Source organism: Pomacea canaliculata, linkage group LG7 (genome assembly GCF_003073045.1).
Source record: "Pomacea canaliculata isolate SZHN2017 linkage group LG7, ASM307304v1, whole genome shotgun sequence".
NCBI classification, from domain to species: domain Eukaryota; kingdom Metazoa; phylum Mollusca; class Gastropoda; order Architaenioglossa; family Ampullariidae; genus Pomacea; species Pomacea canaliculata.
In genome coordinates, this window is record NC_037596.1 from 11,894,468 (window position 1) to 11,906,461 (window position 11,994).

At 37.6% G+C, this 11,994-nt stretch overlaps 1 protein-coding gene across 3 annotated transcripts in view; it reads left to right on the forward strand.

The window, feature by feature from the left end:
- Window positions 1-11,628, forward strand: part of LOC112567776 — a 17,601-nt gene extending 5,973 nt beyond the window's left edge. For all 3 annotated transcript variants that reach the window (XM_025244594.1, XM_025244596.1, XM_025244595.1), the window contains 10 exons: window positions 1,224-1,496; window positions 2,515-2,802; window positions 3,607-3,729; window positions 5,992-6,010; window positions 6,299-6,351; window positions 6,610-6,798; window positions 7,299-7,379; window positions 7,538-7,615; window positions 8,251-8,306; window positions 9,177-11,628. In XM_025244594.1, coding sequence (XP_025100379.1) covers window positions 1,224-1,496; window positions 2,515-2,802; window positions 3,607-3,729; window positions 5,992-6,010; window positions 6,299-6,351; window positions 6,610-6,798; window positions 7,299-7,379; window positions 7,538-7,615; window positions 8,251-8,306; window positions 9,177-9,365 — 1,349 coding nt within the window. In that variant the 3' untranslated portion in view covers window positions 9,366-11,628. The remainder of the gene's footprint in view (window positions 1-1,223; window positions 1,497-2,514; window positions 2,803-3,606; window positions 3,730-5,991; window positions 6,011-6,298; window positions 6,352-6,609; window positions 6,799-7,298; window positions 7,380-7,537; window positions 7,616-8,250; window positions 8,307-9,176) is intronic.
- The last annotated feature ends 366 nt before the right edge of the window (window positions 11,629-11,994 follow it).

The following is an 11,994-nucleotide window of genomic DNA, read 5'->3' on the forward strand; positions in this document are numbered from 1 at the left end:
TTCAACTTGCATGTTTTTATCCTCGTCAGGAGCTTATTTTGTTTTTCTTTTGGGGGGGGATGTAGTATTCTTAAAAAAATATCCTCTATTTATAGGAAATTAACAATACAGCAATACATATATACAGTAATAGTTTACATCTCAGTCCGAACATTTCGGTACTTTACAACTTATCTTTTTGCGATGTCGCCCGCCTCACACATTGCTCCAAGTTCCCAGTTCACAATCTCACAGTTCTTTTCTCACGACATCAATACCATAGGTCCAACCTCGCGTTGGCGTAAGCATCCAGTCAATTACATATATATACACTGAGTCCAGCAAACAACAACTTTCTTACATCTCCTCGAGACTGACTTCCAGTCGCTAACACACATCTTTCTATTTATCCGAGGATGAGTTGCCTTTTTCTACATGTAGGATGTCCCTTGTCACCCTTTGATCTCGGGCAGAGTCAGGGAAGTCACAGTTACTAAAACTCTTTACTCCCTGCCGTGTCCCGAGTCAACGGTCAGGTTTATGGGCCCCACCTTGACTATTCCGTCAGGTCATTAACAGGAGCGGTGGTACCTTGACCAGTGCACTGTTGGTGGTCCAAACTCTATAAAAACATGACTAAAAGTAGAAAATACGTTTTCTGCAACACCCCTTTTTCTGGGGGAAAAATTGTTAATGATAAAGAACAAGTTTTCAAAATCAAAATTTATACATATTGAAAATGACATAAAATGGATTGGCACACATTTAATTAAATCTCAACATTCCAAAGATCACCACCAACATATAATTTTTATCATAAAAAAAGTGTTACAACTTAAACCATTTCAGCAAAAATTTCAATTTTACTAAGACTACCCTTTGTCAGTATACAACAACAAATAAAGATAAATGTGGTCAAAACATGATAGTATGCATTCTTACAAGCTAGTTGTCTGCAGCCCATACTATGATGGATGTGACCAAGTTCTATAGTGCAGCTTTCTCCGTTCTTTCTTTGTGCTGTGAGTGTCTGCTGTGTGTAGACGTTTACTGCGATAGGTGTGACACGGTGCATATATTGCAGTTTTTGTGTTCTCTTTGTCTCTTTTCTCTTACTACCACGGGTATCTGCTGTGTGCAGCTGTTATACATCTGAAATTCATTAAAATAGAGAGAATAGCATAAATGCATGCAATATATTACTGTGTTAGTTTTTCCTTTCTGTCGTGTGTGTATGTGTGCAGATCCACCCAATGTCACGAATCTGACTGTGGACGGGGGCGATAATGTCATCATCGATGAGGGCCAGGTGGTCAGTGTCGCCTGCTTCTTTGAGAAGGGCAATCCAGCAGGTTTCTTTTATTTGCTGGATAAACATGGAACGAAGCTGAATTCCTCTAGTTCTGAAGGACACCTTAGCTACTCTCTTACTGCCCGGTGTGAAGATGACTGGCCAGTAGTCAGGTGTGAAGGCAACGGGTCGCAACATAATAGGTCTGTGACACTACTCGTCAAGTGTAAGTAAACAAACTTAATGTCTACACGTATCTTACACATTAATGTGATACTTTTATTGCTTCTTTATATGGGCATCAAGAGTGTGCGATCCACCTTATGCACAAGGCTTTGTGGACATGGTTCTGAAGAGGGCATACCTTTGTGTGTGTAAGAGTTTTTTGTATGTCTGTGTTTATTACTGTGTGAATTTCTTCCTTTAAAATGCAAATTGTATGGCCGTTGGCTGTTATGTAAAGAAAAAAAATGGACTGTAAGGGATTTTAAAAGTATGTCCACAGTGTTTATACACAAGAGATATCCAGAGTAGATATAAGCCCTACTTAGGATTTGCTTAAAATGACTAAACCTTCAGCAAAGCAGTGTGTTTATACAAGGAGGCAAAGAGCTGACAAGATTTGCAAACAGAAAACATGCTAACGAGCTGCAATAGTGTGGTGTGACCGTTGCGATAGAAGTGTGGCCTGTTTCGATATTTGTTGATTTGATATTTGTTGCTCTTTGTTGACTATCTTTATTCTTTATATTGTCACTTTGTGCAGGGAGCGCCCTATGTAACACGATCGTTGTTTAAATTTCTTGAAAGGATGCACACCTAGTGCAAGTGTGGCGTGATAATTACCAAAATTTTCTAGCTCATATTTTATACGATCAGTATGCATGGAAAGAATATTTAAGAGATATGCTTGAAGATCATTTATATTGGAAAATAATATCCTCACCTAGACAATGAATGACATTTTTCTCGAAAATATTTTTTAAAGACGTGTTTTTATAATATAAAGATTACTTTCAATACATTAGACTTACAACTACACGTTTTTATTAGACTTTGGTATTTGAAAAGAATTTGGCATCAAAGATTTTAGTGTTAAAATGAATTTAGAAAAAATCTTACACCGTAAATACATTTTAGAATGAAACGATCCTTATTGGTTCATACTTTTAGCATACATTTCGTTATGTTTAAAATACGGAATAACCTAACTTCTAAGAACGTTTCTTCTTTTAATTGCCCAGGTCGTCCTCAGTTTGTTGACAAGTCAACGAAAATTGTTAATCCTGCTGTTGACACTGTAACGTTTAGTATCAAGGCCCACACCACAGCAGTCAATGGATGTCTCCTGACATCTCTCACTTTACAACATAACAACACGAGGGAAGTGAACTGCACCCTTACTGGGGATCCACCTGACCTCGTCCTGAGTCTTCAGCTCGAGAAAGACAGTTTCCGTGGAAACTGGACATTGACACTAAGCAATGACTGGGGTTCTTCCAACACAACTTTCATTGTCTTAGATGAGTCAAGTAATTACAATTTTTAAAAAATACTAATTATTTAGTGGATAATTTTTTGCCAGTTGTTCAAGTTCACGAAATAGATTTTAGACATGAGTAATAAAATTTAACTTGTATATTTGCTTTGTCGTGCAATATCGTGATGTGAGCGGTTAAGAGGCACAGTTAGCAACTATAAACAATACCAGAAATGGTACTTGAACAATACTCTAAACAAAAATTCCAAATGCAACATTAAATAATACGTGCGAGTTACACTCTTGACTGCACTGATATGTTCAGTCAAGAACACATTCTTATCAAAAACTGGATTTCACTTCTCATTTATTAGTGGCGAAAATGTGCGCTTGTGATGGGTGGGGTTAGGAAATGTCCATTTTTTTAAATGATACAATGTATGGCATTCCAGAACCACAATATATATATAAACAATATTTATTAAAATCATTCGTCAGACATCCTTTCCTTAAAGTGCTAACCAACACAATTTACCAGTAACCGTTCGTAGTTTAGTATCTGAGTAATGTACTCTACTTGCATTTTCTAAATAATAATATTTATCCATCATCATCATCTTTTCAAATATGATAAACGCTTTATTTTTATATACATCGTGAAATTTTTATAAAAAGTATTCTTATAAATTAACCGAAGTTATTTCTGTTTTCTTATTTTTTTTTAAACAATTACATTGGCCAAATATAGTATGATGTATGCATAGTAAATAAAACTTACGTGGTAAGCTATTAATGACAATATACACGAAAAAACCAATTGTGCACAGCAGGAACTAGAATTCTTTTGTTGTTTCAGTGCCAGAGCGATCTTCAGGAAAAACAATAAACATCAAACTGGTGTGCGGTATTGTGGCTGCTGTTGTTGTGATCGCTGTTGCTGGTACTGTTGCCATTGAAAAGGTCAAAAAGAAGAAATACGGTAAGAATATTTAAAAGTAGTGGTAGGCAAAAAAACGTTAGTCATTTCCCTCTCTTGAAATATTACAATATAATTTGTGTCTTGATTTCAATAATCATTTTTTTGCCGAAAAGTAACGCAGTCGTATTTACCACATGTAACCATTTGTAATACACGTCTAAACCATTATTAATTATACTAAACTACTATATATGGTTGATTTTGCGGTGATGATGACGCTAACGACGATGATAATCGCAACGACGACATTGACAGATATTATCTTAAAAAGAGCTTAACACTTTAACACAGCGGTTCTTACGGCGTGCTTACAAGGGGGGGGGGCGAAGGTGGTGATTTTTTAAAAAGTTTCTTATACCGGTATTAGTAAAATTAGCTTACATTGCTGGCTAAGGGGGGCGCGCGGACGTACCTTTGTTCGTCAGGGGGGCGTCACAAGTAAAAGGTTGAGAGCAGCTGTTATAACACATATTAACTATTCAGAAAAATGGTTATCACACGTTGTTCGAAACGTCTTTTTAAAACTACTAAGTACTTTTTTTTCCATAATAGCACTTGCACTGAGAAGCGTCACTATAAAGGTTTTTTTTCCAACATGAGTGAAGCAAATATTTGCATATACTTTTGCATTCGAGCTTACTTAGTAACTACTTACCTCATTTTCTTTACAAAAACCAGAAACCATTTCACCCCGATAACAGGTTTCATTTGTACGTCCTTGATCCTTCATTAGCTGCAGGGACTTGGGTCTGGTTACACCAAGAGTATCTACCCAAGACCTTTAGACTGATTAAGGGTCATAAGATGAGAAATAGAAAAAAATGTCCTCGTGTCTGGTTTTCACAGGGCTAGGACTTTAGTGGTTCACTTAGACGTCCATGTGTTCATGGGTGACCATTGACTGCCTAACTCTTCCCTGAGCTGTTCTAATTTATGTTGTGTTATAATTAGGTAGTTTCTAATGCAATTTCATTGGCTTCGTTGGGTCACCGGTCACTAGCTCCAGCCTAAAAGATAGAATAAATTTTTTTTTCGATCTTATATAGCAAACCAGTAGAAATGGGTTTCGATCTACAAGATGTTGCAGTCTTAATGATTGATCGTAAGGACAGAATATAGAATTCGGTTTTCCTAAAACTATTAGCCACCTGCTGTTATAAACTTATAAACATCACATATATTATTGCTTCATGCTAAGATAAAAAAAATCATTTTTAAATCAATGAATTTTGAAGGTGGCTACGTGCTTTCCGCCCTTAGTTTATCCCTTGTAAAATTACTAAGTATGATTGGATGTGTAAAACGCATTTATCCACTCGGATATAGGATCAAAGCTCTGCACACAAAAAATATAAACAATCCCACAGTCAGCTCTACAACCAACTTAATCTTTAGTAGACAGATAAGATCATTAAAAAGTGAGAAGATGAAGAGTCGAAAAGTCATCAGAATTGTACTCCTGATTATGCAAGGTCTTTGTTTGAAAATTTCGAGACTGCATTTGAAGGCTTTTGATGTAAACACCGTTCGAAGAGACAAAGAAAAACAAGTCCAAGCATGGCGCCTGAGGATGAAAATAGCGGTCGAATTTCTCCCGTCTGATGGATGGCACAGAGAGAAAGAATCACAAGTAGTAAGGCATCAATACCTAGCCAGGTATTCTGGGGCAAGGCCGTGAAGACAACGGCAGCTCAACCAGTAAAGCTCAGTTTGAATTTGTTGATGGAACCATTGTCGGACACAAAATGATCATAGATGTTATCTTCACACTCAATCAATGACATGGTGTTGCGTGTGTGTTTCCTGTTGCACCAGGTTGAAATCATTTCAGAATAATTTTAGACGCTTTAGATGATGATTGGAAGGAAAAATAAAATTGAAAATTCACTTTACCGAGGATATAATTAAATTATTATTAAATAATATGGTCAATAAGATGCTACTTTATGTAGCGCAGATAACCTCAATAAAACTTTCCGTCTAGATATTAGAAATGGTATTAAAAAGTCCCAAGGTGGTGTTTAGGTTCTGCCTTTTGCATAAAGATGGTATAACGGCCTTATAAAGGCATTTTATTTTGGTAGTATTGTATGATCTTTGACTGTTCGACATTATTTACAATTGTACTGCTCTTGTTCTCAGATATTTAGTAAATAATTTAATTTCATGTATAAATTGTTTATCAATTAAGAGACCTGATTGTGTTTAGTTTTATTCTGATATTGCTTTGCGTTTGTGTTTCCAATGGAATGTGGCCAACAGGATCAGACGACACAAATAGGTATGTATTTTTTCACTTCATGTATTCATTCACAACATAAAGACTTACTTGGATGATTGCTGAATTAATGAATGCGCCCAATTACTTCTATCTGCTGCATGACTTCCTTGCTTGCCCATTGTCTGGCTGGAGAGGTACATGCGAACAGGTGGATATTAGTAATAAAATTTATAATTCATTTTACAATCTTATGCAATTACCAGAATAAAAGCCTTATATTTTTTTAAATAAAACAATATTTATAATTTTCACTCTTTAAACATACAATATTTTTTAATCAAACTGTAGACATACAGTTGGAAACAGAGGATCGAATGATAATCGACGAGGAAGTTGTGCAAGTAAGTGATTATAAACTATATTATCAGTTCTATCTTTATTACACTAAATAATTACATTTTTTAAAGTTCATTTTTTTGTTTTGCTTTCTCAAATAAGAGCAAAAAAACGAGTTCCAAGAAAGAAATATAATTATGTTCTCTAACTCCCAGGCTCTTTGTCAGGAGAACGAATCTTACAAGGCTACAATCGTCAGTACGGCTTTTTTTAGACTGCAGGATATTTAGTCTTTTAAAACAGAATATCCCTTTTCTCTGTAGGTATGATTGTCAATGATGTGTATGAAACGAGTGGAGCGGTTAACAACAACAACCACACCATCCACACGTGTAGTCCTCCCACCCGAGACCCTCTTTCTCCACTGACCATGTCGGAGATGCCAGCTCGCCCTCCACGTTCACAGCACGCGCAGACACGAGTCACTGCTGCTGATGTTCATCATGTTTCTTGTGAGCTATCATCGGATATTTATTGTCACTTTGGCTTCAGTAGGACTTTAATGAATCACTTTGATGTAACTTTTAAATGAATGCATAGGATATCTTGGAAGAAAAAAAATTGTTTTTAAGCCTTACATCTATAAAAAGAATAAAGATAATAATCATAGCTGGTCCTTATTTATCGCCTTTGTTGTTGATAGGAAAAAAAAGTAATGAACATGTCTACGTTAAGCCACAATGCCCTTGCTTTCTTTGACATATCTCTGTTGTGTTTGGCCTTTCTTTCATTAGCAATTGTGACATTAAGCAACAAACCTTCTTTTTCATATATATATTCAGTCTCAGATAAACATGCGGGACTCCGTGGATAAAAGCATGTATGGAAGGAAAAAGACACAGACAAAGCAACAAAAAAATCTTAAGACAGAGTTATAGTAGCAGTAAAGAAATTCTTTGTCTGTTGACAAAAGCATGGTCGGATTTCATGGGAAGTTTTCGCTGTTTCTCAGGTAACGCATCATTGGGAGCAGAAGAGAATACCTACGTGTCTGCACCTGAGGTTCGAGAGAAAAAACGATTAAAAAAACAAGGTGAGACAAACAAAACAATGTTCATTTCAAACTTTGTATTAAACTTGACAAAATTTAAGAGTCTGGCTTTCCAGATTTACAAATCTAGCCCAATGAGCTTGAAGCAAAAATAAGGTAACATAAAATGCACAATAACAAAAACTCTTTTCGGTTGTCAGTTGGTGCTGATGACTCACAGGGTGACACCTATGTTTCGGCAAGAGAAGTTCGCAAAGAAAAGAAGAGAACACGAGAAGGTTAATATTAAATATTAGAGAGAATAGTGTCAGAGGCAATAACAAAGAAAAAAGACGGACGGACGGATGCACGTGCGAGTGAGCGGAAAAATGAATGAATGAAGCAGTGTGCTGGCGGACGAGGTAATACAGACGGGTTGACGGAGAGACAGTAAGGACATAGTTGACTTTTGAATAACGGCTTCATGGTGAACAACTTTCTTGTTTTGTTCTATGAAATAAGAGCCTGTTCTGTGCAATACCACTTGCACTTGCCACCAGCTCAATGCTTGATTCAAAGAAGGAACTAGGAAATATTTCCTATCGTCAACACTCTAGATAATCTGTACTTAGACTAGGATCATGTCCAATGAGAATTTTAAGTTCAGGGTGCATTTGATATTTTGTATGTAATAAAATGACACATCAATATTATCATCAACATCATCATCGTCATATTTCTTCTTCTTTCTGTTTATAGCTGTTTGAAAACGTTAACGATCGAACCTGACATGGCCAGTAAATACTAAATAAATACAGAATATAGATATGTCATTCTAGAATGGCCGGAAACATTTGTAGAAGTAGAGGAGTTATTTAAGTGATGCTTGTTGTATTATAATATATATTTCAGTATTTATTTTAATGTTTTGCAGAATTGAAGGCACCTCTTGCCAAGGTCAGCGATGAAGCCCAAACAACAATGTCACTGGTGAGCATACACTCAATTCCATTGCGGATGGAATTATGAGGTCTCGGGCCTGATTAGCTTTCTATCAGGACTTTTGGTCAGGGTTAACATCCCTAACCTTGAGCGTTGTAACGTTCGTTGAATTTCGAAGTCGTTGTCAAAGCCGCCATCAAGACAGTACTTAGACTTTAACCTTTACTCTCACAAAATTGAAACCGTGACTCGTTCATGTCTTCTTGCTGCAAGAATTGAAAGAATATTTAACTTCCTTGAACCAGACACAGAACATGAGGAGTGCTCTACAAGTATTTCACAGAGAATTAGTATTTCTGAGAATACGTGACATCAATCGAAAATCCTAAATGCATCTCAAAATAGTGATTTCTTGAAATTGGAGGCTGCTGGCATTGGCAACGAGTCGAAAACATACTTCTCCTATAATTGACCCTCTCGTGGTTAAGGACCACAGCACATTCCACTTACTGTAAAACAACAGGGACTGGCAATAGAATAATATGAAGTCTCCAATAAAAATTGGTTAGTTCATCGAGTTCAGCGACGATTGAATTGTGACAAAAATTGTAAATGTGGTGATGGACGATTTATGAGTGCGCGGCTGTTTTCACTAAGGTTTACTTAATAATTATACGTCTACTCACCCACGTTTTACTCTTCCTTGCCCACTCCTTCACTTCTTCACGCATGCATTCCTTTACATCGTGCATGCATCTATTTGTATTAATTAAGATACTTGTCACTACGACAAATATCGCTTAACCTGTGATTAGTCCTGTCATCTTTTTTTGTAGATTCAACCACTGTAATTAAATTAGAACACAGAAATATGGCTTTTACGATGACAAGATATTTGATTTATTATTCATGTAACAGGAGAAGCCATCTTGTAGCAGAAACGCTGATGGATTAATTTACGGAGACCTAGACTTTACAACCACAAATTTGCCCAAGGACATCATCGGCTCCACAACAAAAACTGAATACGCCGACATCAAAGGCACCGCCATCGTCCCCCCACCCCGAAACTACAAACAAAAAATAAACAGACCGAAGAAAGAGTAAAGGAGGGATTACTAAAGGATGAACGGGATGGAAAGGAAAGAGGACCTCACGATAAAAAAACATCTTGCTTAATATTTTGTTTTTGTTTAACTTGTGCTTAGAAGACAACAATCCTAATTACGAGTACAATACTGAACAGGGTCTGATTACACTCTGCACAATTACAGTAATAAAAGAACCTCCAGTACCTTCCCTATTAATCTCACAGGATTTAATAATTGTAAAGTGCAATGGTTACAGAAATCCTTCAATATGTCCTGGTTTTATTTATTTTTTTTGTATTGTCTCTCTCTCTGTTCCCTCTCTTTCTCATCTATTTCTCCAGCTTTTTTTGCTTGTGTCTGTCCAGGAAGCATACACATATGTACTTGCAACTTCAAACGTCCTGCAGTGGACACAAATCTTGCCAAATACTGGAATGGATTCATGCATAATTGTCTCTGCTGGAAAATATCCACAATCAAGCCTTGTATCTCCATATTACAATACCTGACTAATCTGCTCATGTTATTTACGATCCTTATTCGCATAAACTGTACATCTTGTTACATTATACATCTCTATTTTTTTACTTAGTGTACATATTTGATACAAGGTTCTGCAGATTAATAGCAATTTCCATGTGTCGCTCAACGGCTGTTGTAAATAGTTCGTAGGAATGAATTTTCGTATGATCTTTGTTGTTTGTCTCAGAACACCCTCCACATGTACCTCATTAGTGATTGTGGAACATGTGACCCACACGTGCTGCAGTTCACGGCACGTCACGTGACACAGATTTTGATTGTTACTGGGATTTTGTCTGACTATACTCCAACCCCACTATGGCCATTTACATTCACACTTTACATGAACTGATCATATTCTTTTTTTCTGCTTGGATTATTATGAAATTTTTTTCCTTTTAGTTAGCGTGAGACATATTTGGCTTACAAATTATTTTTTCCTAATGACCAACACTTCAACAGCTGCTTACATTATTTCTCCTGTTATACTACAGCAAACAGGAACTACAAGATTAAACACAAGTTCAGTGTAGACTGGGCTTCTTGTATTCAGATCCTGTCTAGGACAAGTTGTCATCTATCTACAAGAAGCAGCTGTGTGGTGGGCTGAGTGCCAGGCCCTGTTACATCCTTGCCTCTAACGATTCACACAGTGGCCATCATTAAGCCTTGTGTTGCTCAGATTCATACAAGTCTCTTGTGTACATATTTCCAGTAGCTGGTGGTCTGATTTTCTCATCGTTTTCTCCCCTCTTCAACGTTTGTTAAGCAGTAAAATGCGTTGATTTGTTATTATTGTTGTTATTAAAGATGCATATGTAAGTCAAAAGAGAACAAGCGGAATGGAATGTGTTGCTTGGCTGGAAGTACGTGTCCATCGCAGCTCCCTGTGAATAAAGATAAAGAATTTAGAATTCAACATCCCATCAAGAGATTTTCAAGTGGATACGAATCAGCAAGCTGAAATAAACGGAGTCAAGATTACAGTAGATAGCAATGTGCTCACTATTTTCAACCTGTATTGCCCACCCGACAAAGAACTTTCCCTGCAGACTCTTGATATCCCTGCCGAAACCTGTTTGGCTGTCGGCGACTTCAACAGCCACACAACCTGCTGGGGCTACGACGAGACGGATAATAGAGGAGAGGAAGTGGAGGACTGGCAGATCGATAGCAAGATGATCCTGCTGAACGATCCAGAAGACCCACCGACTTTCTTCTCGCGCAGATGGATCTCCTCAACGACCCCTGACCTTGCTTTCGCCACTGACGACCTCTCCAAGAAAACAACCAGAGGGGTGCAGAACCAGTTAGGCGGCAGCGACCACAGACCTGTCAAACTGGCCATCAACTTGCAGTACAGGCCCCAAGATTCAAAGACATTTCCCAGGTGGAATTACAAGAAAGCCAACTGGGATATTTTCGTCTCATTGTCAGACCAGTACACCAAAGGAATACGTGTGGCAGACCAGAACATCAACCGTGCCATCGATGCATTCAACAAGGCGATCATTAAAGCTGCTTCAGAAACAATACCACAAGGCGCACGAAAGAACTATAGGCCATACTGGACAGAAGAACTCCAAGAACTAGAAGATGAAGTCTCCAAGACCAGGAAAAAGTTTGAGAATGACCCCACCATAGAAAACAACATAGCACTGAAAGAATCAAGCGCCAAATACAGAAAAGCCTGCAACGAAGCTGCAAGAAAGAGCTGGAGAGAAAAGACAGAAGAACTGAACCTAGACAGAGAAGGAAACAAATTATGGAAACTGGCAAGGGCGATGAATGATGAAGATACTAGAAGTGCACCGATCGTCATACAACAAGCACAAGATATGCTAACAGGTAGAAAAGCAGCAAACGCAATCATCGACAGCTATGAAGAGGTCAGCAAATTCACAGTACCAGAAGAAAAGAAACAGCAAGTTCATGAAGAAAGAAGAGAACTTAGCCAGCGAAAACACCAGGAAGACTACATGAAAAAACCACTCAACATGAGAGAGTTTGAAGAAGCAGTCAAGACCCTAAGTCAGAAGAAATCCCCTGGTCCACATAATGTCACCAATGAAATGCTGCAACACCTGGGCCCACGAGCCAAGACCAAACTCCTCGACCTCTTC